This window comes from Panthera tigris, chromosome A1 (genome assembly GCF_018350195.1).
Source record: "Panthera tigris isolate Pti1 chromosome A1, P.tigris_Pti1_mat1.1, whole genome shotgun sequence".
Lineage (NCBI taxonomy): Eukaryota > Metazoa > Chordata > Mammalia > Carnivora > Felidae > Panthera > Panthera tigris.
In genome coordinates this window covers 123,382,881-123,409,934 of record NC_056660.1, presented here as the reverse complement: position 1 = coordinate 123,409,934, position 27,054 = coordinate 123,382,881, and the positions used below count along the sequence as shown (strand labels likewise).

General features: G+C 36.8%; 1 protein-coding gene across 11 annotated transcripts in view; it reads left to right on the top strand.

Annotated features, from left to right (window-relative positions):
* Positions 1-11,749, top strand: part of SLC38A9 (solute carrier family 38 member 9) — an 83,711-nt gene extending 71,962 nt beyond the window's left edge. For 10 of the 11 annotated variants that reach the window (XM_007079936.3, XM_007079934.3, XM_007079935.3 and 7 more), the window contains 4 exons: positions 3,164-3,277; positions 4,699-4,847; positions 9,719-9,808; positions 10,967-11,749. In XM_007079936.3, the coding sequence (XP_007079998.2) occupies positions 3,164-3,277; positions 4,699-4,847; positions 9,719-9,808; positions 10,967-11,132 (519 nt within the window). In that variant the 3' untranslated portion in view covers positions 11,133-11,749. Of the gene's footprint in view, positions 1-3,163; positions 3,278-4,698; positions 4,910-9,718; positions 9,809-10,966 lie in introns of those variants that run through there. The other variant, XR_444751.3, reaches the window with a different exon arrangement.
* Positions 11,750-27,054: the final 15,305 nt, after the last annotated feature.

Sequence of the window (27,054 nt, the reverse complement as noted above, 5' to 3'; positions counted from 1 at the left end):
TTTCCAATAAATGGGCTTTTAAGAGGCTATATCTCCAGGCCAAGTACAGTGATGGCTTGTATTCAAGCCAAAGAATAACAAAACCCACATGTGTGCATGGTATTCATAGGTGGCATGTTTCCCAGGATCGTGCTAAACCTCAGCTGCTTTCATATTAAAACATCTTTTCTGTTCTTTAGAGTAGTTTCAGATGAAAACAGATATGCAACTCTTGACCTAGTTCTATTGAATGTACATTTCAACTACTATAAAATGATTTTATAGTACTTTTCTGATTTTAATATTTCTCTTGCATCTCTGTGTATTCAGTTGTGTCCTTTGTTACTCATAACTTGTTACCTCTTTATCTTTGTTCTCTGTATTATTTACTAACTACGACACAAATGCATTCAAGACTGATCATTTCTCCATTGCAGTAGTAAGGGCATGCAATTTGGAGCTATAACATCTTTGATTTGAATGCTGACTTCACCAGCTACTTTCTTTGTAACCATGAACAAGTTTTGTAACCTTGCTGCACTAGTTTACTCATCTATAAAATGAAGAAATGTATCATACTTACATTTAATGAGATAATACATATAAAGGGCTTAGTGCATAGTGTAACACCTAGCCAATGTAATAACTGCCTAATAACTATAACCAGCTTAGTTATTATTTTTTCTGTACATTTACTAGGTTCTACCTGTGTGCCTCGTATTGTCCTGGGCATTGAGGATATAAAGACGAAAAAGACACAGTCCTTGTCCTCAGGGATCTCATAATCTAGTAATATGGAACAACTTATACATAGAAAAATTAACATAACAACATAATACAAGAACCATTAACCTTGGCTACTTTTTGGGTGTTGAGGGACATTTTGTTTCCACTTAAGATCTTTCATATTGTGAACATGTATTACTTTTATAATAAAAACTAATGACAACTGCAATACACTCTAAAAGGTACTGCATTTCAGATATGTATTCAGTGCTATAAGAACAGGAAAGCAGGGGGCACCTGGGTGGCTCCGTCAGTTAAGAGTCTGACTTCAGCTTAGGTCATGATTTCACAGTTGGTGGGTCCAAACCTTGCACTGGACCATGTGCTGATAGCTCAGAACCTGGAGCCTAGTTTGGATTCTGTGTCCCCCTCTCTCTCTGCTCCTTCCCCACTCATGCTGTCTCTGTATCTCTCAAAAATAAACATTAAAAATGAAAATTAAAATAATAATAATAAAAAGAACAGGAAAGCAGAAGGAAAAACTATCTGTTTAGGAAGCTCTTGCATCTTAGACTTTTCATCTTCATCAGACTGTCCCCAGAGTCTACTAAGGTACACATCTTTTTAGAAAGCCTGGCCAAAATAATGTGGCAATTAGGTGCTATTATATAGGCTGAAGACTGTATAGCTGTCTCTGACACAGCCATCTTGGCCTCCCGAGATTTTGCATTTTATAAGACTACCTCTGTTTTTGACTGGTGTTGAGTAGGTTGAAAGTAGGACTTTTTTTTCTTTTAAGTTTACTTATTTATTTAGAGAGAGAGCACGCAAACATGCAGGAGGAGCAGAGAGGGAGAGAGAAGATCCCAAGCAGGCTCCATGCTGTCACCACAGAGCCCGATGTGGTGCTCAAACTCATGAACCACGAGATTGTGACCTAAACTGAAACCAGGAGTCAATCACTTAACTGACTGAGCCTTCTGGGTGCCCCAGTGGTAGAAGGACTTTTAAACATCATAACAGGAGACTACTACCCTTTGCTATGAAAGTTAGAGTTGCCAGATTCATTTCTGTTCATCTTATACAAGACCATGAGACAACCTTAGGAGTGACTGAAGGCTAGCCTGAAATGGGCCCTAGGCTTCGTGAACTTTAAAGAGGAAAGACTCTGAAAGCCCCCTGGAGTTTTGGTAAGCCACTCCTTCCGCAACCCTAAACAGTTAGAAGCTTTTTGAGAATGCTAGAATCATCCTGCATAGTCTAAGCTCCTGTAGCTTCTTAGGCCTGTCCACCATGTAGTTCAGGGTAGAGAATCCTGGTTTGTTTTCAAGTTGATTGTCTACTTAGACCTAACATTAGGATTTCTCATAGTTTGTTACTTGCTTTTAAGTGAATTTATCAACATTCAAGTTTATAAGTTTCTACTATTGCTCAACCCATGTAAGGAAAGAGTCGTCCAAAAGATCAGTAATGTTCCTTAATGCCAAATGTTCACTTTTCTTATAGTGTTATCAAACTAAAGTAAAATTGTATATAATTTTTTTCTTATCTGTTTTCTTAGCTTTCAAAGCAATTTGTGTTTAAAATGAAAAATGAATAGGCTTCTTGCCATAATTTAGTTGTGCTGAATTGTTTGGCTGTAACTTTAGTGGTGATGGAGACCAGATTCGTGAGCTGTGGGATCTGTTCTGTTTGGATCTGACAGCTGGCTGCGTTAAATATCTTGGAGCTTTTTACTTCATATGGGGGTAGGAGGTCAGGAGGGTAGGAGCAGCAGTGGAAGAAAGCAACCCACTTGATTTAATATGCTGCATTTGTTTACTGCTTCCAATAATAACATTGTACAGCTGTTTGAACAGCTGCCTTTTGATTTCCTTTTGTTTACTGTTTAGGTTTATTAAGCTTGTCTTTGATACCTGCTTACTGTCTGCTCTTTAACTAGCATTTCTTCTTTATTAAATATATTTTTTAATGTGTACCAGTTTCTTTCAGCCTAGGCATGCTTTGATGGTTTAACACAGTCATTTTACTAAAAGAAGGAATTTTAATTCTGTCGGTCATACTGAAGATGGCTTATTTTGCTTTCTTATTGTCCCTTAGCTTTATTATTTTTAGTGAAATGTTTTTATAATTAGGTAAATAAATTACCTTAGAAATTAGTCATAATGTTCTGTTGAGTCACCACTTATGTTAATTTACTAAATCTGCCAACTTGTAGCTTAATCTGCATACTCCAAAATAGTAAAAAAAAAAAAGTCAGGTTAATTGTAAAGTATGTGAATTTTGTTTTATTTAGTTTCTGTGAACAGATTGGATACCTGGAAGGCACATACACACAAACACACATAGCAAAAAGATAAATCTTGTATTTATTTGTCAGTTTTCTTATTTAGTCTATTCAGGCAGACTTAACTGCAAATTTATTCAGTATCATGGGAATTTTGTTCTCTTTTTACAGGTGAGAGACTTGTCCATTGCTTATATGCTGGTGACATTAACCTACCTCTATATTGGAGTCCTGGTTTTTGCTTCATTTCCTTCACCACCATTAACCAAAGATTGCATAGAGCAGGTAAGGCACTAGGTACCCTCTCTTTGTGATTGTTTATACATTCATATCTGCAAAGCAGGCAGGGTGAGACAGTAGCAAGATACAATACCAGACAGACCTGGGTTTGAATACCATCTCTACTATTTACTGTACATGTGAGAATTTAGGCACCTTCCCTATCCTTTCCGAACTTCAGTTTTCTATCCCATGAAGCAGTGTAATACATACACCATAGATTTTTAAAGAGATTCTTGAGAAAGCATACTGTATGCTGGCCTCTTTTGGCACTCAAATAGATGATTCCTATTGTGTGCATACTATTATTATTGTTTGGAAAACTGTTACTAGTGCTATTCATGAATTTATAAAACCTCCACTGAGAATACATTCAATCTCCTTATTTTGCAAAGCCCAGATCTGGAAATGTCCTGGATAATCTGATGTCTTTGCTCATCAGTCCCCAATAATAGGTCTAACACTCATTTTGTACTGCATGGCAGCCAGTAAAACAAAGAAAGACTATTTAACCATTAAAAAGAGAGGGAAAGACAGAATGAATAAAAGGAAAAAATTACAAAAAAGTTGCTATAAGTAATACTTTATTTGATTTGGCCTATCATAAATTTAGGAATAGTATAGTTTCTAGTTTAATGTGACTGACTGACAGATTTCTCACAAAAATAGCATTTTACAGATGGCTTTTTTCTAGTCTCCAATTCCTCCAATAAGAAATTCCTCCAATAAGAGTGTTGTGGAATATACAGTGTGATTTATTATGGATGAATTATAAGAGTTATTTCAGCATAATAACATTAATAATGTTCTCATCTTTATAAGAGAAATAAGTTTGAGTTATTACTGTTATGATAGCTTGAAATGTTCTTCTCTTGATTTCCTTGATTCCAGAAGTTCTTTGGCAGGAAGATGCTTGCTGAAAATTCCCCCAATGTGAACAATCCCATATAAAGGTCACTCCCTTGGGAATAGGAATAGCTATGGTATTCTTATTTGAAAATTAAAAAAAAAAATTCTGATTAACTTTTTTTTAGATGCCAAACTAAAATGGATAAAATCATGACAGGAAATAAAAATAAATCCTTCTTTTAGTTATAGCCTGCAAATAGTAATGATACAAGGTGATCCAGAGCGAAGGGGAAGGTTTCTTTGTCATTTGTTTTAATGTCAAATCAATTGAAGACTGATACTTTTGTAAAACTGAATAAAAATGCGGCAATGTCAAATTTGTATCAAAGTTTCTAAACACTTATTTCAATTTCTGTACTTGGTTCATCGAAGAATAATAGTTAATGTAAACAGTTTGTGGATGAGCAAACCACAATTTGAGTTGCACATATGTTCCAAAAAAAACAGACATTCCATTATATAAATTTGTATATACTGAATTGATTTTTAACATTACTTCATTATCTTTCTTGGATTAGAATTTTTTAGACAACTTCCCTAGCAGTGACATCCTGTCCTTCATTGCAAGGATATTCCTGCTGTTCCAGATGATGACTGTATACCCACTCCTAGGCTATTTGGCTCGGGTTCAGCTATTGGGCCATGTCTTCGGTGACATTTATCCTAGGTAAGGGCTCCTCTTCTCTTGGCCAGCAAGATGTGCCAAGCAACAAATGACTGTGCAAACAGGTCAGTTTAAAATGTGACTGATCCTTTTGCTATAAAAATTTGCCTAATGAAAATGGTTACTAAAGATAGGTCACTGGTGTTCTTTTCCCTGAAGAGCTTTAAAATTAGAAGCTACTTCCTTGTCCAGATTGATTTAAAGATAATCCCCTCGGGGCGCCTGGGTGGCTGGCTCAGTCAGTTAAGCATCTGACTTCAGCTCAGGTCATGATCTCAAGGCTCGAGCCCCACATCAGGCTCTGTGCTGACAGCTCGGAGCCTGGAGCCTGCTTCTGATTCTATGTCTCCCTCTCTCTCTCTCTGCCCTTCCCCCACTCACACTCTGTCTCTCTCTCTCAAAAATAAATAAACATCAAAAAAAATTTTTTTAATAAATAAATAAATAAAGATAATCCCCTCTAGTTTAGTTATATTAGCTCTGATATCAGTTATGTTTATCTTACGTTTTAGCTGCCAATTTATTTACACATTGCCAGGAAGTTAATAGTATATAGTACCTGTATTGGCAATGTATGGCTAATGAGAAGCAACTCTTTTATTTTAGTTATTGATTATTAATATTTACTCATATATTTATTAACATTCATGCATTAAAAAATTTTTTTTAATGTTTATTCTTGAGACAGAGAGAGAGAGATGGAGCATGAGCCAGGGAGGGGCAGAGAGAGAGGGAGACACAGAATACGAAGCAGCCTCCAGGCCCTGAGATGTTAGCACAGAACCCGACACAGGGCTCAAACTCATGCATGAACCGTGAGATCGTGACCTGAGCTAAAGTCGGATGCTCAAACGACTGAGCCACCAGGTGCCCCTAACATTCATGCATTTTTACATAAATCATAATTGTTTAGAATTGAAGGTGAGATATATAACAAGTTTAAATTCCTATTTGTTCCTGTAACTACTGCTATAGTTTTCAGTCTCTTATTGGTGATAGAGCAGTTTTGAGTCCTTTTGAAAATCTGTTCAAAGCTAATCACCCTCATCCAAGAGAAATTTTCATAAACTGCTTCAGTGTTTCCCTAGAACTTCATGCTGGATTCCTGGTTAAGTCCTGCTAACATTAAGTTTTAGTATAGATTCATCCTCTTAAAAAGTACCTAGTCCTAACCTATTTTACTTGAAATAAATGGTCTTAAATGAAGAAAACTTTCATACAAAAAATTTTGTAATTACATTTACAGTAACCAGCTAAAACAAGTCTTCATCAGTTCTTCTCCAAAGTGAACTAATGCAGTATTTTCCCTCATTCACTAAATAATTAATATAAATATGTTTGTTTAAAAATAAAAAATCTATGAAAGCAAAAGTCCAGAGGTACCAGGTCTCTAGCATTGATAGTAGCAACAGCTACAGTTCTAACATTGCTTATCTTGGATTTCAGTACATACAAGACTCCTATTGTGTTTATACCCTGTGTTGTATTTACATTCACCAGAATAAAATAAATACAATGAAGACATAGATGAAAAAAATTCTAGGTAAATGAATTATTCCTGTTTTCTGCCATTATTTTACATAATGGTGGCTATTAGAATGTTTTTTCTTCTTGGAAATAGTCTGAAATTTCCCTTTCATGTTCACATTGCATTTCTTTCTCTACCACCAGGAACACACTACCATTTATCCTGCAGTTACAAGTCCTCTACAGACTGCATGATTCAGAGCATACTTTTTTGAGCTCAGTACCTCCTTTATACTCTTAAAGTTTATTGAGAACCCCCAGGAACTTTATTTACCTTTTGTGAGTTATATCTATCAATATTTAACATATGAAAAATTAAAACTGAAAAATTTTTAAATATTAATGAATTTATTCAAAAAACATTAGTAGGGTGCCTGGGTGATTCAGTCGGTTGAGCATCCAGCTTCGGCTCAGGTTATGATCTCATACTCCGTGAATTTGAGCCCCATGTCGGGCTCTGTGCTGACAGCTCAGATCCTGGAGCCTGCTTCAGATTGTGTCTCCCTCTCTCTACCTCTACACTCCCCAAAAGTAAATAAGCATTAAATAAAATATTTTTAAAAAGCAATAATATAAAACTATTACTTGTTTTAAAATAACATATTTATGAAAAATAATTGTTTCCCAAAAAACTTTTATTTTACATTTTCCAAACTTTTTAAAGTTTTATTTATTTAAGTAATTTCTACACCCCACATGCGGCTTGAATTCACAAGCCTGAGACCAAGAGTCACATGCTCTTCCAACTAAGCCAGCAAGACACCCCACATTTTCAAAACTCTGATTTGCTAGAAGATAATTGGATTCTCCTACCTTCTGCATTCAGTCTGTTAAAATATGTTGTTTTCATTAAAATCTATGAAGAAAATCTAGCCTCACATAGACATGTTGTTGGAAAAGCAATCTTTTAATAGCCTTTTCAGACTATTGTGGATATTCTTCTTTGATACTTTGCCAAATTTTAACAAGTGGTAGTTTCCTATAAGTTAGTCAAATCAGAAATTCAGTTATATTAAAACCCATTGGTCTGTCTTACACTTTGGATCCTTTACCCGTGATGTTTTTGTAACATCATGTTTAGTCACCTGGAAAATATCATTTCACTGATTTCTGCAGATCTTCCAAATGTTGACACACTTCCTTATAATATCAAAACCCACTTTCGTAATATTGCCACCAATTTCATTATAAACCTCTTTAAATATTGAAAAACTGTCAAACTGAGGGTGGCAAGTACAAGCTGTCCAAAATTCTAATTTTTACTTGAAAGCTCAAATTTTATCATTGACAACACATACACATGTTTTCCTTGAAGTGACAAGATCATAAGCTTTCATTTTTAAGAAAATGTCCGTCGGGGCGCCTGTGTGGCTCAGTTGGTTAAGCGGCCGACTTCGGCTCAGGTAATGATCTCGCAGTCCGTGAGTTCGAGCCCTGCGTCAGGCTCTGTGCTGACCGCTCAGAGCCTGGAGCCTGTTTCTGATTCTGTGTCTCCCTCTCTCTCTGACCCTCCCCCATTCATACTCTGTCTCTCTCTGTCTCAAAAATAAATAAACGTCAAAAAAAAAAAAATTAAAAAAAAAGAAAAAGAAAATGTCTGTCTAATATCCGAGTCTGAAGAACCACAGTTTGTCTGCCTTTCAAATAAAAATAGCATTCCTTGGAAAAAACGGCTAGGTTGCTCTCCAGCTCAGTTGCACAAGTACTTTTCCTCAAGACAACCAATATACCTCACCGTGCAGCAGATAAGCTGTATTATGTACTTCCTGTTTAATCACACAGAATAGCAAAAAGGTGTGTGTCGAAAACATGAAAGTTAATAAAACTAATAACTTTTACTTTTTTATGAAGGATTTGCTTGAGAATGTTTTGCAATAAAGCATACAGTATAGAATACAAAATGGTGCAACTGTCTATCCATGCTAAGGGACCAGCAGTTTTACATACAATTGCTTTTGCAAAGCAAGTAATGCCTTTTATGATTTGAAATTAATTTTTACCTCAGTGACTTCCTGAAAAGGTATTGGGAACTTCCCTGGGGTTTGTGGTTACACTCAGAACCACTTCTTTGGAAAATACACAATGTTATTTCCTATTATAACACAGAAATAACAAAAGAGCCATTGTCTCAAAGCTCTGGAGCAATTTTTAAAGTTGGAGTTTCTAGATAAATAATAAGATCTGGAAGCCTGAATATCTTTGTAATTCATGAGGATGTAGGACTAACTGCTTATTTGTATAAATATTTTTCCTTATTCTCTATAATCTTTATTGGGTTTTAATTACCTTCTGATAACCTGGGCTCACAAGGTTGCTTTAAGGTATAAATTTGGCTTTTAAGAATCAACTTTTTGGGAAATGGAGTTATTTCTTGAGCATCAAATTTTATGTCCATTCTTTTTCTTTTTCTTTTTCTTTATTTATTTATTTTGAGAGAGAGTGAGAAAGAGCACATGCATGGGAGGGACAGAGAAAAAGGGAGAGAGAGAATCCCAAGCAGGCTCCACGCTGTTAGCACAAACCTGATGTGGGGCTTGAACTCAAGAACTGTGAGATCATCACCTGAGCCAAAATCAAGAGTTGGATGCTTAACCAACTGGGCCATCCAGGCACCCCTACATTATTTTTCTATTCATTATTTTCTATTCACTGAATATCTTTAAGTGACTGAACCTGAAGGATGAAAACCTGCCCATTTTGCCTTTTCCCTTAAAGTAAATAAATACTTTACAGAAAAACACATAGAAAGTTTGTTAAATACAGAAAAGGGGCAAAATTACTCCAAATCCCAAATCATAACACAATTATTACTGCCTTTTTAGTATATTTCCTTCTGATATCTTTTCAAATGTTTTCAGATTTTCTGTAGTAAAAATCTAGCTAGCTTTTTTCCAAGTTGTCTAGATGACTTTTTACCATCTAGGTAACAATGATAAGTTATTTTGAATACTTTTTAATATATCCCATCAGTTAAATTATTACCTTGCTGTATATCTAGGATACTTCTGGTTTTGCCACAAATATCTTGAAGTTAATGGCTTTTTCATATTTTTGTTTATTAAGAAATTCCAAATGCAATTATAGACCAAAGGGTGTGAACTCTGATACACACTAGTTTGTTCTGGCAAATCTTAGCCTATTCATATATTTACACAAAAGGACCAAGGTCACTGTCCCGTCACTATCATTGAGTACTATCATTGCCTTCAATTTTTGCTGCAATTTTATTGTCAAGTTTAAGACATTTTCATTTTAAAAATATTAGTAATGAATTTTATTCTCATATTAATGGTTATAATTTGCCTGTTTTTATTTTTATCTTTTCTTCCAAACTCCTCAACTTCTAGCATTTTCCACGTGCTGATTCTTAATCTAATTATTGTGGGAGCTGGAGTAATAATGGCCTGTTTCTACCCAAACATAGGAGGAATCATAAGGTACAGCCTATAAGGAAACTCTGTCCCTTCATATATTGGCCTTTATTTTTATGGTTTTCCTGTTGATATTGTCATTGTTGTTGTTAATTTAATTATATGAAATTATTGTATTTAAAACTGGTAACATTCAAATGTAGTTCTCTGCTGTCAAAGTGCTCATTATCTTCCATCACTGCTTCTTCCTGATTCTAGAAGCCCCGTTATCCCTTGGGCATCTTTCCCCTTCTCTTTTTCTTTTATACCTTTTTCTCTTTATACAAGATAAAAAATTTTTTATATAAAATCTATAACTTCTTGGAGTACCTGAAGATCTCTAGTATGTTAAGGCTGTGTTCTAAGTTTTTAAATCCATTTCTATCAAGAACGTGTTTCACTGTGAGTTGCAGTCAGAGAGTAAGAGTTGAGATGGGAGTTTAGATCCCATATGGCTCTTTACTTAATATATTTTCTCTAAAAATGTTGTGATGGGTTGAATAGATGGGGAGTGAAGTTGTGACCTCACATTCTCATGGAATACTGGGCTGATTTCTCTTCCTTGACTATAGAAAGCAGGGCTGAGTCACTTTTTTGAAGACCCTTACCTAAGAAAGTAGCAAGAATCAGGAGAGAGCATTGGCCTGATGCTTATTGAATATAATGGATTTTCAAGTTTCTGTTAAGCTAAGGATAGGGTAAAGAAGAAGAAAGTGCGGATCTGACAGTCTTTTGTTGAGGTATTTTTGTTACTATCTTTGATAATTATGCTGAACACCACAGAGATACTCATCTGTTCTTCTCAAGCAGATGCTAGCAGTCCTTCAAAGACTCAGAATGCATAATTAGTTTATAAAAGATCAAAGATAGGAAGCCTGTCTCCAGATGTTTCTGAGGAAGCAGCCACAAACATGGAGACATAGAAGAACTATGGAGATTGGAGAGATGCATAAAAAACTCTGTCAAGCAGATGCTATAAAGATGAACAGGAAATAATATTTTATATTAGCTTAGCAAGTAAAATGTTTTCAACTGACATGCATTATGTCTACAACACTTGAATCAATAATTTTGTTGCCTTATTAGACTAAAGAGGGTTTAAATGGTACTATATTTACCTTAATTGTAAATCAGCAAAAACAAAATGCAAGATTAATATTAATCCAAAAAGTTTTTATTTCACAGGTATTCAGGAGCAGCATGCGGCCTGGCCTTTGTATTCATATACCCATCTCTCACCTATATAATTTCCCTCCACCAAGAAGACCGTCTGACATGGCCGAAATTAATCTTTCACGTTTTCATCATCATTTTGGGCCTGGCTAATTTGATTGTTCAGTTTTTTATGTGAAATACTCAATGTTTTCTCAAGATCTTTTGTGGTATTTTCAACTTTGACAACAATTCCACATAAATTCACTTGTAAATGGTGTTATTGCTGTAATTCTAAATGTTTTCCTAAGATAATTTGGGGGAAAAAAAAAGGAAATGGAGGTCCATTAATAAGTAATTTTGATTAGAGTGGAAAAGGGGGCAATGATCTTTATCTCTTTTCATATTCACCACCTCCTCATTCTCACTGTCTTTTCTGAGTAGAAGCGTAAGCCCTTAGGAAAAATCACGCTGGTTTTTGCTTTTACAGTTTTAAGGTGCATAAGTTTATTTTGACTACAGTAAAGATTCTCAGGGTGTCACAGCAACTATTGCCAGATGCTATTTCTGTTTTATGTTTGAATGTATTCACTTTCATTTTATTACTTGCTAGATCATTTCTGCAGTTTGTCCAAACATTTACTGTTTGGGACAGTAAACCAAATACCTCATTTTTAAAAAGAAATTTCCATGGCATCAGTGTTAATAGAGTGAACTCTTAACTGCATCCTTAATCTCTGTTTAAAAGAGAGAAAGAATGTCAGTATAGGCTTTGTGGTCATGAAATTTACACAAAATAAAAGAACTGGGAGAGTTTATTGCTGTCTGACTCCTTTTGTTTCTAATGTAGTACCAGTGACTTAGGTCAGAATTCTAGTTCCCCCAGCCACATTTTGCATAGGAACCAGTATGGTTGTCTCCATCAACCCAAGAGGACTCTTACTTTTTAGATTTCTGAGCATTGCATAGGATGTCATGACAGGACCAATGGGGAAGAATATAGGAAACCTGGCAAAGAATGTCAGGTGCATGAGTCCTTATAAGAGAGAAAGGAAATGGAGAAGGGACTGGAAAAGTGAGGCTTCCTTCCTAGTGTGTTGGGGATTAATCCAGGAAACAATTAATTCTGTTTGAGGTAAGACTTCCAAGAACTGGTTCCCCAACCACTCCACCGCTTACTTCTTAAATGGCAGAGAAGAGGTTAAATCCCTGAATCTGAGAAAAGGATTAGGGAGTCCGAATTTTTAAAAAAAAATTTTTAATGTTTATTTATTTTTTGAGAAAAAGAGACACAGAGCGTGAATGGGGAAGGGTCAGAGAGATAGGAGGACACAGAATCTGAAGTGGGTTCCTGGCTCTGATCTGTCAGCACAGAGCCCACTGCAGGGCTCAAACTCACAAAGGGTGAGATCAGACCTGAGCCAAAGTCGAATGCTCAACTCACTGAGCTGCCCAGGTGCCCCCTCCTTTTTTTAAAATTCAATTAGTTAACATACAGTGTAGTCTTGTCTTCAGGAGCAGGGCCCAGTAATTCATCTCTTACATATGGCACTCACTGCCCATCCCCACAATGCCCTCCTTAATGCCCATCACCCATTCAACCCATCCTCCCACCCACCTCCTCTCCAGCCACCCTCAGTTTGTTCTCTGTATTCAGGAGTCTCTTATGGTTTGCCTCCCTCTCTGTTTCTATCTTATTTTTTCTTCCCTTCCCCTATGTTCATCTGTTGTGTTTCTCAAATTTCACATAGGAGTGAATCATATGTTATCTGTCTTTCCCTGACTGACTTATTTCGCTTAGCAAAATATAATCTAGTTCATCCATGTTGTTGCAAATGGAAAGATCTCATTCTTTTTCATGGCTGAGTAGTATTCCATTGTATATAGGTACCACATCATCTTCCCCTATTCATCAGTCAATGGACATTTGGGCTGTTTCCATAGTTTGGCTATTGATAGTGCTGCTGTAAACATTGGGGCACATGTGCTCCTTCAAATCAGCATTTTTGTATCCTTTGGATAAATATCTTGTAGTGCAATTGATGGATCATAGGGTAGTTCTATTTTTAATTTTTTGAGGAAACTCCATACTGTTTTCCAGAGTGGCTGCACAGGTTTGCATTCCCACCAACAGTGCCAGAGTTTCCCTTTTCTCCACATCCTCACCAACATCTGTTGTGTCCTGAGTTGTTAATTTTAGTCACACTGACTGGTGTAAGGTGGTATCTCTTTGTGGTTTTGATTTGTATTTCCCTGATGATGAGTGATGTTGGATATCTTTTCCTGTGTCTGTTAGCCATTTGGATATCTTCTTTGGAAAAGTGCCTATTCATGTCTTCTGCCCATTTCTTTGCTGGAGTATTTTTTTTTTTTTTTTTTTGGGTGTTGAGGTTGTAAGTTCTTTATAGATTTCAGATACTAATCCTTTATTCAAGATGTCATTTGCAAATATCTTCCCTTCTGTCGGTGCCTTTTAGTTTTGTTGATTGTTTCCTTTGCTGTACAGAGGCTTTTTATCTTTATGAGGTCCCAATAACTCATTTTTGCTTTTGTTTCCCTCACTTCTGGAGACATGTCAAGAAGTTGCTGCAGCCTAGGTCAAAGAGGTTGCTGCCTGTTTTCTCCTGTAGGATTTTGATAGTTTCCTATCTCACATTTAGGTCTTTCATGCATTTTGAATTGTTTTTTGTATGGTGTAAGAAAGTGGTCCAGTTTCACTCTTCTGCATGTCGCTGTCCAGTTCTCCCAGCACCATTTGCTGAAGAGACTGTCTTTTTTCCATTGGATACTCTTTCCTGCTTTGTCAAAGACTAGTTGGCCATATCTTTGTGGGTCCATTTCTGGGTTCTGTATTGTGTTCCATTGATTTATGTGTCTGTTTTTGTGCCAATACCATACTGTCTTGATGATTTCAGCTTTGTAATACAGCTTAAAGTCTGGAATTATGCCTCCAGGTTTGGTTTTCTTTTTCAACATGACTTTGGCTATTCAGGGTCTTTTCTGGTTCCATACAAATGTTAGGATTGTTTTTCTAGCTCTGTGAAGAATGCTGGTGTTATTTTGATAGGGATTGCATTGAATGTGTAGATTGCTGTAGGTAGTGTCAACATTTTAACAATAGTCTTCCAATTCATGAGCATGGAATTTTTTTCCATATCTTTGTGTCTTCTTCAACTTCTTTCATAAGCTTTCTATAGTTTTCAGCATACAGATCTTTTACCTCTTTTTACCTGGGTTTTTTCCTAGGTTTCTTATGAGTTTTGGTGCAATTGTAAATGGGATTGATTCCTTGATATCTCTTCTGCTCCATTATTGTTGTATAGAAATGCAACTGATTTCTGTATATTGATTTTATATCCTGCAACTTTGCTGGATTCATATATAAACTCTGGCAGTTTTTTTGTGGAGTCTTTCAGATGTTCCATGTAGAGTATCGTGTCATCTCCGAAGAATGAAAGTTTGACATCTTCCTTGCCAATTTAGAGGCCTTTTACTTCTTTTTGTTGTCTGATTACTAAGGCTAGGACTTCCAACACTATGTTGAATAACAGTGGTGAGAGTGGACATCCCTGTCATGTTCCTGACCATAGGAGAAAAGGTCTCAGTTTTTCCCTGCTGAGGATGATATTAGCAGTGGGTCTTTCGTATATGGCCTATATGATCTTGAGGTATGTTCCTTGTATTCCTACTTTCTTGAGGATTTTTGTCAGATGTTTTTTCTGCATCTATTGACAGGATCTTATGGTTCTTATCCTTTCTTTTGTTAATGTGGTGTATCATGTTTATTGATTTGCAAATGTTGAACCAGCCCCACAGCCCAGTAGTAAATCCCACTTGATAATGGTGAATAATTCTTTTCATATACTGTTGAATTCGATTTGCTAGTATCTTGTTGAGAAGTTTTGCATCCATGTTCATCAGGGATCTTAGCCTATAATTCTCCTTTTTAATGGGGTCTTTGTCTAGTTTTGGAATCAAGGTAATGCTGGCTTCAGAGAATGAGTTTGGAAGTTTTCCTTCCATTTCTATTTTTTTGGAAAGGTTTGAGGAAAATAGGTATTTAACTCATCTTTAAATGTCTGGTAGAATTCCCCTGGGAAGCTATCTGGCCCAGGACTCTTACTCGTGGGGAGATTTTTTGATAACTGATTCAATTTCTTTGCTGGTTATGGGCTTGTTTAAATTTTCTTCTTTCTTTTTTTTTTTAATGTTTGTTTTATTTTTGAGAGAGAAAGAGAGACACAGCATGAGTGGGGGAGGGGCAGAGAGAGAAGAAGACACAGAATTTGAAGCAGGCTCCAGGCTCGGAGTTGTCAGCACAGAGCCCGACGTGGGGCTCGGACCCATGAACTGCAAGATCATGACCTGAGCTGAAGTCGGATGCCCAACTCACTGAGTCACCCAGGCACCCCTCAAATTTTCTTTCTTTCTGTTTAAGTTTTAGTAGTGTGTGAGTGTCTAGGAATTTGTCCATTTTTTCCAGATTGTCCAGTTTGTTGGCATATAATTTTTCATAGTATTCTCTTGTAATTGTTTGTATTTGTATGGTAATTGTTGTGATCTCTCCTCTTTCATTTATGATTTTATCTATTTTGGTCCTCCCTTTTTTCTTTTTGAGAAGTGTGGCCCGGGGTTTATCAATTTTGTTTATTCTTTCAAAAAACCAGCTCTTAGATTCATTGGTCTATTCTATTGGTTTGTTTGTTAGTTTTTGGATTCTATATCATTTATTTCTGCTTTAATCTTTATTATTTCCCTTCTTCTACTGGCTTATTTGCTGCTCATTTTCTAGCTTCTTTAGGTATAAAGTTAGATTGTGTATTTGGAACCTTTCTTACTTTCTTAAGATAGGTCTGAATTGCAATGTATTTTCCTCTTAGGATCACATTTGCTGCATCCCAAAGGGTCTGGACTTTTGTCTTTTTATTTTCATTTGCTTCCATTAATTTCTTCTTTAATTTCCTGGTTAACTCATTCATTCTTTAGTAGGATATTCTTTAACCTCCATGTATTTGAGGGCTTTCCAAATTTTTTCTTGTGGTTGATTTCAAGTTTCATAGTGTTGTGATCTAAAAATATGTGTGGTATGATCTCAATCTTTTTGTAGCTATTAAGGGCTGATTTGTGACCCAATATGTGATTTATTCTGGAGAATGTCCCATGTGTATTTGAGAAGAATGTATATTCTGTATGAAATGTTCTGAATGTATCTGTTAAGTCCATCTATTCCAGTTTGTCTTTGAGAGATGTTGTTTCCTTGTTGATTTTCTGCTTAGATGATCTGTCCATTGTTGTAAGTGGGATATTAAAGTCTCCTACAATAATGGTATTATTATCCTTAAGTTTACTTATGTTTGCGACTAATTGATTTATATATGTGGGTGCTTCCAAGTTGAGGGCATAAATATTTGCAATTGTTAAGCTCTTCTTGATGGATAGACCTCTTAATTATGATATAATGCCCTTCTTCATCTCTTGTTACAGCTTTTAATTTAAAGTCTAGTTTGTCTAATGTAAGTATGGCTACTCTGGCTTTCTTTGGCAACCATTAGCATGATAGATGGTTCTCTGTCCCTTCATTTTCAATCTGCAGGTGTCCTCAGGTCTAAAATGAGTTTTTTGTAAGCAGCATTTTGATGGATTTATATTTTTATCTATTCTGATACCCTATGTCTTTTGATTGGAACATTTAGTCCATTTACATTCAGAGTGATTATTGAAAGATATGAAGTTAGTGCCATTGTGTTATCTGAAGATTTTGTGTTTCTGATGATGTTATTGGTCCTTGTAGTCTTTGCTGCTTTCCACTCCGAGAGTCCCCCTTAGAATTTCTTGCAGGGCTGGCTTAGACGTTACAAACTCCTTTAGTTTGTGTTTGTCTATGAAAGTCTTTATCTCTCCTTCTATTCTGAATACCAGCCTCGCTGGATAAAGGATTCTTGGCTGCATATTTTTCCTATTCAGCACATTGAATATTTCCTGCCACTCCCTTCTGGCCAGTCAGGTTTCAGTGGACAGGTCTGCTGCTAACCTTACATGTCTACCCTTTTGGTTAAGGACCTTTTGACCCTCACTGCTTTCAGAATTCTCTCTTTATCTTTGTATTTTGCAAGTTTCACTACGCTATGTTGTGTTTTTGTTGATTTTAAAGGGAGTTCTCTGTCCCTTTGGACTTTGATGCCTGTTTCCTTCCCCAGATTAGGGAAGTTCTCAGATATAATTTGTTCAAATAAACCTTCTGTCCCCTTTTCTCGTTCTTCTTCTGGAACTCATATGATAGGGACATTGCTTCATTTCATGGAATCACTTAGTTCTGTCATTCTCCCCTCATGATCTAGTAGTTTCCTTTCCCATTTTTTTTTCAGCTTCATTGTTTTTTGTAATTTTATCTTCTATTTCACCTATTCTTGCCTCTGCTTCTTCTATGTTGTCACTGTATCTAGTTTATTTTGCATCTCAGTTATAGCATTTTTAAATTCATCCTGACAAGTTCTTAGGTCTTTGATCTCTGAAGCAAGTATTTCTCTGGTGTCTTCTGTGCTTTTTTAAGCCCAGCTATTAGTCGTAGGACTGTTTTTTCAAATTCTTATTCAGATATAATATTTATACCTCTTTTGAGCAGTTCTCTGGCTGTGATTTCTTCTTGACCTTTATTTTAGGGAGAATTCCTCCATCTTTGTTATTTTGGCTAAGTTTCTATCTTTTGCGTGTTTTAAAAGCATGTTATGTGTTCTGCATCTGAGAGTACTACTGTATTAAAAAGGGGTCATACACTGTCCAGGGCCTGGGACTCCAGGAAGTGTTTCTGCTGCATGCTGCATGCACTCTGTTACTGTATTTTGGCTGCTGTGTCCCACTGGTCAGTCGTCTGCAGAGGTCTTCCTTGCTTGCAGTGGTGGTGTTTAGACCTTTAACTAGGTGTGCTTTGATTTGTTTGTTGAAGTGACTCTGGAAAAAAATAGTGGGGGGGGGGGGTGGGGAGCCTGATCTCATAAAAAGAGAAAAAGGAAAGGGGAGAAAAGAAAACCAAACAGACAATCAAAAAACTATAAGGCTCATTCCAAGGAAAGGGATAGGAAAGAAAAGGAAGAAAAAAAAGTAGAAGAGAACACACACACACACACACACATAGGAAATGACAAAAAACAAATCAGAAACTATGAGCCTGATTCCAAAAGAAAAAGGGAGGAAAGAAAGAAAAAAGAAGAAAAACAATTTTTGTCTGTTGTTGCTTGTGGCTATACTGGTCTGGAATAGAATCTGGCTACATTGGGTCAGTCAGTCTTCCTCTAGTAATCAGTTGCCAGGCACTGAGGGACAGGGTTTGGTGTAAGTGGGTCCCACCTCCACTGGGGTCCACTGTGCTGCTCTCTGAAGCCCCAATAGTGTTTTGGGGAAAATGGCATCACCCCAATTTCTCCTCCCCAGACTGGGAATCTCAGCCTGTGCTGTTCAGGCAGCCTTCACAGAATGGCGAGGGTGGTCAGCTTGCCCTGCGCCCCAGTTCTGAGCCTTACCCTTGGTGCTTGGCTGGGATTCAAAACCCAATGTATTAAAGGACTCTGTACCACATCGATCTGTTCCCCTCCTCCAGAATAAAGCCTCTCCACCCTGCTGATGAAAGGCCTTTGGCTGGCACCTGCAGAGTCTTTTGTCCTTGGGGAGGCCATAACCCCTCTTCCCAAAGTACTCCAGGAAGGGGTGTCTCTCTCCTAGTGTGCCCCTGAGATCGCTACACTATGCTCTGCACTCCTGGGCCAGCTCCTTCCTCCGCAGGAGCACGTGCCACAGCTCCACTCTAGAGAGAGAGTTACACACCTCCAAAACCTCCAAGTTTCAGCTCCCAAGGCTGTTTGCAAACACACACACACACACACACACACACACACACAAAACAAAACCTGACATCGTCCATACTTAGTTTCCCAGTCTGTAGTTTAGGGAAGTTTTCCTCTTGTGCTAACTCTGATGCCGGACTTTCACAATCCCTCTCTCTTTCTCTCCCTTTTGTCTTTCCACAGAAAGTGTTCTCTCCCCTCTGTGGGTATGCCATTTTATTTGTGCCAATTCACATACACACCCCTTGGTCCTGCCAAACTGTCTCCCTTCATCTGTAGAGATCCTTCTGCTGCTCCGCAGATTGATTTCCTGGGTGTTCCAAGTGATCTGACCTCAATACAGCTGTGTCTGAGGGCCAAGAAAAATCCTGGTTCCCCTACTTCTCTGTCATCTTAACTCCTCCAGGGAATCTGAATTCTTAAAATTAACACTCTCCTCTTTTTCATTCAAACTAAAATCTAAACCAGAATTCAAACCCATGTCTTCCATGTAATAACAGACTTCATGTTCAAATGCAAAAGTTAGATTTCTCTAATTTTAGGCCAACATTAAAAAGTGCATTTTGTTAATATATATCCCACATTCCAGGAAAATGTGTAGATCTATGTTACTTCCTTCTTTTGAGAAAGACGGGTAAAATGGTTTTTGAAAGATGGACGAAGTGATCTTTTTTAAGCCTAGTAAGGACCCCAACATTTGAGACCAGCAATACTTTCTTTCATGAAAGTTTACTGTCCCATCGATAGACCCATACCTGTATTGATGAGCTGTATTTCTTAAAATTCTTTTACGTAAAAGTCTCATGAAAATTCTCAAGCATACACAAAAGTAGAGAAAACAGTAAGATAATCCTGCCACATCCCCATCCCCTATATTAATTATAAAACTTATGCTGCATTTGCTTCATCTATCCCCTTTTTTCCTTTTCCACTGTAATATTTTAAAGCCAATATCAGACATGTGATTTCATCTCCACAGACATTAATATGCAGTAATTGCCTTTTGAACTTACCATTACTTTTGTTGATGGAGGCAGTCTGAAAAGTTTTTGCTAGCAGAAACTGCTGGTTGAAGACAGGTTAATTAGAAGATTCTGCGTTAAGTTTCTGTATCCCTATGTTAACCTCTTAGAGTGGAATATTCACATTGAGGAGGTGTCTCTATGCTTGGGATCTCCTGCCTCTTTGTGATTTCTTCACAGAAATCTTCTTCACTTCAGTGTGAAGTCTTCTTCAGTTAGAGACATAGGAATCAAAAGCTACACAGCAACTTGAGACCCACGTTTAATCCCTTCTTATCCCTAGTCACCACCCTTGTCTTTGAAAACTTCAGAGACAGAATTTTCTTTTGTCTCTTTTCAGTAATGTACTTGAATATTTTAACACATGGAAAAATGACTTGGTATATTTTTGTCCATGTAATGATCAAAGTGAATATGACAATGAATGCAATATTTACTAAATTAAAAAGCAGTGTGGATATTTGCTTTTTGTTTTCTTTAAAAGACTTGATAATTTAGGACTTCTAAAATCCTACAGGAAGCTTATGCTGGATAACTTTGCCTTCTTAAATTTCTTTTCATGAAACTGACACCTTTGGCTTGTTATTTAGCTTGGCCAGAATGTTCTTTGTGTGAGTGTGTATGTCCTGGCTCACACATTAGAACAATGAGATATGAATTCATTCAGATCACATTACAATTAATTTTATACTTTCTCTACTGTCATCTTTTTAAGTTTCCTAATTAAACTTATGTTACTTTTTACTCTGATGTGGTTAACCTCAGTTTCTTGGAATTTAGCTTATTTAGCACACAACCGAGCACATTATAAAACTTAAAAAGGCTTGTGTAGAGAAGTCATCCCTAGAACAGTTCTGGATGAAAATATGGTATGCTCATACTAGGCCAGAAAGAACAAAGAAATGTCCTTTGACATTTGATATCTGTGGGTAATCCAAAATCAGTTTCGTCATCACACCCAAAAAAATGTATTACAGTAAAGAATAAATTTACCCACAAAAAGGGACTGTGTTAAAGGAAATCAGTCACTTTACTTATATTATGTTTTGCAATCTATATTTTTACTTATTTGTTTCCATAAATAATTGAGTAAACTACCACATTCAGTGCTTTGGAGGAGTTAAAGATGAATAAGATTTCATTCATATTCTAAAAGAACTTTAATCTGGTAAAGAACTATGTGAGTAGTTAACTATAAGGCAAGGGACCATTAGAAAAAACAAAACCCTTTCCAGCTGGGATTCTCAGAGAGGACTGGTAAAGAAAATGTGGGGTAAAGCAGCAAGAATTCGTTTTCAGGTTCCTCCTAATATCTGTCCAAAATGTTATATATTTGATGTATTTTGATACATCATGGGATCATGTAAAATATAATCTCCTCTATTTTGGCAATGATATAGTATTATTATAAATATTATATTGTTATAAAAGTTAAATATATTATTCTAAGAAGTTTTATGAAAAGTGTTTAACTGCTTCTGTATACTAATTATTGTTCTCTTTGCATTCTTCTTTAAATGTTTTATTTATTTTTGAGAGAGAGAGAGAGAACATGAGCAGGGGAGGGGCAGAAAGAGAGGGTGACAGAAGATCCGAAGCAGGCCCTGTGTGACAGCAGAGAGCCCAATGGGGCCTCAAACTCCTGAACTGTGAGATCATGACCTGAGCTGAAGTCATACACTTAACCGACCAAGCCACCTGACTGTTCTCTTTGCGTTTTTAACACTACATTTTTCACTACTTTGAATCTTGGGACAGGAAAGCACAATTGTTTAATAGGAGAAATAAGTAGTAACATATTAGGCAGTACGAACAGAGAGATTCCATAAAATTTTCTCTCCAACTATTAGGATTCAAAATGTCAAATGTTTGAGTTTTTGGATAAAAGCAGAAAACATTGATGCTGTATGTTTCCTTTATTTTATTTTATTTATTTATTTATTTTGTATGTTTCCTTTAGAAAGCACTGCTTTTTGAATCTGGTGGTGGCAGTTTGTTTTCTTATCCCAATTTGAATGTCAAAAACAAAATCCAAATCTAGTTGACACTTAAACAATAGATTGTTACATTAGTCTGTGATCCAAAGTGAAATGCGCACAAGGCGGCCTGGCTGGCCCCAGTTTCACAGTTGACTGCCGACTTCACTTCAGATTATATAAACACGTATTGCAAAACAGCTCTGACGGGAACCTCATATCCTAAACAGTATTCTCTGAAATGTAATTTGTTGTCTTTTTATATAAAAGAAGAAATTAAGTCAAAATTATTTTGAAGAAAAACAACTCCAGGATTTTGTGTAATTGAATTTCCCAGGAAATGTTATTGCCTAGTAGCACGGACCCCAGGGTAGAAAGAAGCTTGAGTGCCATATTTTGCAGAGTCAAATTTCTCAAGTGACTTGACGTGTGTCAAGGAGCCCTCCTTAGGGCACAAACCTAACCAAAACCTAAAATGATCACCCCTTTTGAACAATAAAGTGTTGTGATCCCTTGCTACCAGAACATTACAAACAGAACATGGCACTTCAGGTAAGTTTAGCCCAGTTTCTGGCAAAGAGCTCCCCGTGTCATAATCTTCCCAAACCATTTAAGGGCAATGAAGAGCTCTATTTTTCTGCCTTTCCTAAGTAAAATTTCTTTTTTTCCCCCAATGTCATTTTTGTATGTTTTCTTACTCTTCTGCAAGAGAAAATAAGGATGTCTTTTTAAAAGATTGCAAACTTCTCCATTCTCCTTATTCATCTCAGGCCATAAGGTAAGGATTACGATTGGGATTGGGACTGAAAAGAATATCAAAATCTCCACATATTTCCTCCTTTGGCCCTCTCTTGATCCCAACTGATCCAATTATGTTTGGTCGTAGCAGACACTTACTATACACTTCAATTAATTAATGAGACAGATTCAACATTAATGGACAACAATAAGTTAATTGCTATTTTCTAAAATTTTGTTCTATCATCATCCCTCCTCAAAAAAAAAAAATCTGAATTGGTTCAGTCAGATTCGGGATTAGTCCCTCAGTCAACGTTTAAGTACTTGACTGAATGCCAGACCCTGTGCTAAGCATAAAGCATACAGTAGTGAACAAACTGGATGTGGCCCTGGAAGTTTAGCATGTTGCCCACCCTCCTGTGTATGAGGCATCTGGTCATTTTCCCTCCGAAATGCCAGGCATTGACCCTTTCCTGCTGCCCGGTCTGCACTGAATGCTGTGATGTAGCCACATCATCCACGTTTTCAAGAGATGAGTATAGGATAGGTGCGATAAATGCAACTTTATGTTGCATGTTTATCAAGATAAAACTTTTTAAGATCCTAGGATAATTATAATCACATAAAATTATGTAAACATATGGACAAAAACTGGAAGGGGCCAGAGGAGAATGAACATGGGTGACCTGTTGAGGTGACAGCATTCCAGGTAAATCATTTGTATTGTCATTTTATTATTTGCATAACCTATTTTCTTCCTTTTTTTAAAAAAAGTTTGTTTTTATTTATTTTGAGAGAGATAGAGAGCAAGATGGGAGAGAGGGAGAGAGAGAGGGAAACAGAACCCCAAGCAGGCTCCACACTGCCAGTGCAGAGCCCAATGCTCTTGGGACTTGAACCCAAGAAACGCAAAATCATGACCTGAGCCTAAATCAAGAGTCGCCTAAACTACTGAGCCACCCAGCCACCCTGCATAACATGTTTTCTAAAAGGATGTCTAGGAAAAATCATGCAAAAGAAGGCTTGCAGAAATCAAGCTACATTCAACCCATGAAGTTAAGAGCAAGCCACAAACAACTTTTGGAACAGGTGAGTGAGATCTTTTATTATAGGGGCAGACCCAGGTTTTGTGGGTCCAGAAAATTTTTAAGGAGATACATGCAAAATTAGGAAGGCAGCCGGGCAAGTGAGCTGTAACTTTAGCTTCTTTAGCTTTTAGTTAAATCATCCACAACTGCTCCAAGAGTGGGGCATTTAGGAGGCTGAAGGAGGTGTAATGAAGAAAAGTTTTATGTACTCCAATATGGGAAACTGAGTTTCTGTTACATTTAAGAACTCTAACTTCTACCAAGTCTGAGCTTTTATTTCTGAGTCAAACAGGATTTAGCAAAATAGCATGGGGTACAAATTCATTAATGGTCAACTTGGGTTCAAAATAGGATGTTTTTAAGTTTTAGAGTTTTTACTTGGTGGTGGGTCTCGCAGTGGTATTTTTTGTTGTTGTTATTGTTGCTTTTAATTTTTGCAGAGATAAAGAGTTCAAAGAATGCTGTTTAATTGTCCAATAGCTATTTAATGAATCTTAGGAATGAGGAACTTTTTTTTTTTTTTAGTTGATTTAGTTTTTGAGAGAGAGAGAGAGCAGGGGAGGGGCAGAAAGAGAGGGAGAAAGAATCCCAAGCATTCTGACAGTGCAGAGCCCAATGTGGGGCTTGAACCCACGAAACACGAGATGATGACCTAAGCTGAAATGAAAAGTCAGACACTTAACCAACTGAGCCGCCCAGGAAGAGGAACTTTTTAAGGGCTCTCGATGAAGAAAACATGCTACCAAGAGCAACATTTATTTATTTACTCTACCATGTTCCAAAAAGGATATATTTCTACTAAGGTAAAATCAGTTTTTAAAGATTAACTTGAACATTTTTTAGAAAATAAATTAGAAATTTATGACACTCCTTATGTACAGGAAACTAAAACAATTCAAATAAATTACTCCTTGGTGCCATATCATAGTTTTTTTTTGTATGTAGATGATGCCTAATCCAATGCACTAAACTTTTACTGATTGTCCTAGATTTGGAAATGCAGAGTCAGTCTTCCCAGTGCTGCCAGAATTCTGTATTTAATATGACAGTGATGATGTTCTTCTGTAAAATCATTCAGTGCTCCAATAGAAAAATGGACAAGGGCCTTTGGAGCAGACAGTTCTCAGAAGAAAAACTGCAAATAAACATGAAGAAAAAAAGCTCAGGGTCAAACTAGTGATCCATGCTAATGGATAATCTCAAAAACATAGTGTAAATGAAAGAAGCCAGCTGCCAAACACAAAATATTGTATGGTTTCATGTATGTGAAATGTCTAGAAAGGGCATTTTATAGGAACAGAAAGCAAAACAATGGTTGCCTGGAAATGGGAGTGGAGGCGGGATTAACCTTAAACAATATGGGGTTGCGGGGGGCGCTTGGGGAGCTCAGTCGGTTAAGCATCAGGCTTCAGCTCAGGTGGTGACCTCAAGGCTCATAAGTTCTAGCCCTGCTTAGAGCCTGGAGCCTGCTTTGGATTCTGTGTCTCCCTCTCTCTCTGCCCCTCCCCCACTCACACTCTCTCTCTCCTTCAAAAATAAATGACCATTAAAAAAATTTTTTTTTTTAAGAAACAGGTATGGCGGAACTTTCTAGGATGATAAAAATGTTCTTTTAGCCTCTTGAAAACTGAGAACAAACTGAGGGTTGGTGGGGGGGTGGAAGGGAGGGGAAGGTGGGTGATGGGTATTGAGGAGGGCACCTGTTGGAATGAGCACTGGGTGTTGTATGGAAACCAATTTGACAATTTCATATTTAAAAAATAATAATAAAAAAATTTAAAAAAAGAAAAGAAAAAAGAAAAAGGGGACATCAAATTAAGAGTCAAGTAATAGTGTTAGACTGCATTAATACTTTCTCCAAAAATATAATTGAAAGGCTATTTCTTTTTTTTTTAATTTTTTTAATGTTTATTTATTTTTGAGAGAGACAGACAGACAGACAGAACACAAGCAGGGGAGGGGCAGAGAGAGAGAGGGAGACTCAGAAACTGAGGCAGGCTCCAGGCTCTGAGCTGTCAGCACAGAGCCTGACACGGGGCTCGAACTCACGAACTGTGACATCATGACCTGAGCTGAAGTCGGACGCTTAACCAACTGAGCCACCCAGGCGCTTTGAAGGGCTATTTCTAATAAAAAACAAGTAAATTAAAAAAAAAAAAAAAGTAACTATGTGAAGTTATGTATATGTGAATTAGCTTTGATTATGGTAATCATTTCACAATGCTGACTGTCAAATCAACACATTTTAAACCCTAAATATGTTCAATTTTAATTTGTCAATAATATCTCAAAGCTGAAACAATAAATTTTTTAATTGGTCTCAAAAAAAAAAAAAGAAATGTTCTTTTAAAAAAATTGTTTTTAATGTTTATTTTTTGAGAGAGAGATTGACAGAGTGTGAGCAGGGGAGGGGCAGAGAGAGAGAAAGACAGAATCTGAAGCAGGCTGCAGGCTCTGAGCTGTCAGCACAGAGCCCGACGTGGGCCTTGAACACACAAACTGTGAGATCATGACCTGAGCCGAAGTTGGACGCTAAACCAACTGAGCCACCCATGCGCCCCTAGAAATGTTCTCAAAGCAGATTGTGGTAATGGCTACACAATAATTTCTAAAATCATTGGATTATACTCCTACATTGGTTGAATTTTATGGTATATATTATCCCTCAAAGCTGTTAAAGAAAAAAAGTTCAACCTTACTAGCAAAAAAAAAAAAAAAAAAAGAAAAAGGAAGAAAGAAAGAAAGAAAGAAAGAAAGAAAGGAAGAAAGAAAGGAAGAAAGAAAAAAGAAAAGTAGGGACATCTGGGTGGCTCATTCAGTTAAGCATCAGACTTCAGCTCAGGTCATGATCTCCAGGTTGGGGGTTTGAGCCCTGCGTTGGGCTCTGTGCTGACAGTTCGGAGTCTGGAGCCTGCTTCGGATTCTGTGTCTCCCTCACTCTCTGCCCCTTCCCCACTCATACTCCCACACGCGCTCTCACTCTCTATCTCTCCCCAAAATAAATATTTTTTAAAGTAATTTTAAATGCTTTCTACTTGGCAAATACTAAAATAATAGTAATATCCTGACAACAGTGTGGAAAATGGACAGTGAAACACACATGGTAGGTTTATAAGTGGGCACAGACTTCCTGTAAGTTATTTGGCAATAGGCACCAAAGCTTCAAAGTGAGCCTTTAACTCACTTCCACAGGTATATCCTAATGAAATAATTGGACAAGTGTTGACATACATACACAGAGATGTTCATCTCTTTATTCTTTGTAGTAGAAAAATTAAAAACAACCTGTTGTCCAACAGTAGGAGATGAGTTATGGAATAAGCCATCTAACAGAATATTATGTAGCTATTTAAGTGATGATGCAGATATATAAATGTAATGTCAAAAGACATTTATAAATATTAATAGCGATCATAATTCACTATGTATAGAATTAAAAAAATTTATACATATATAAAT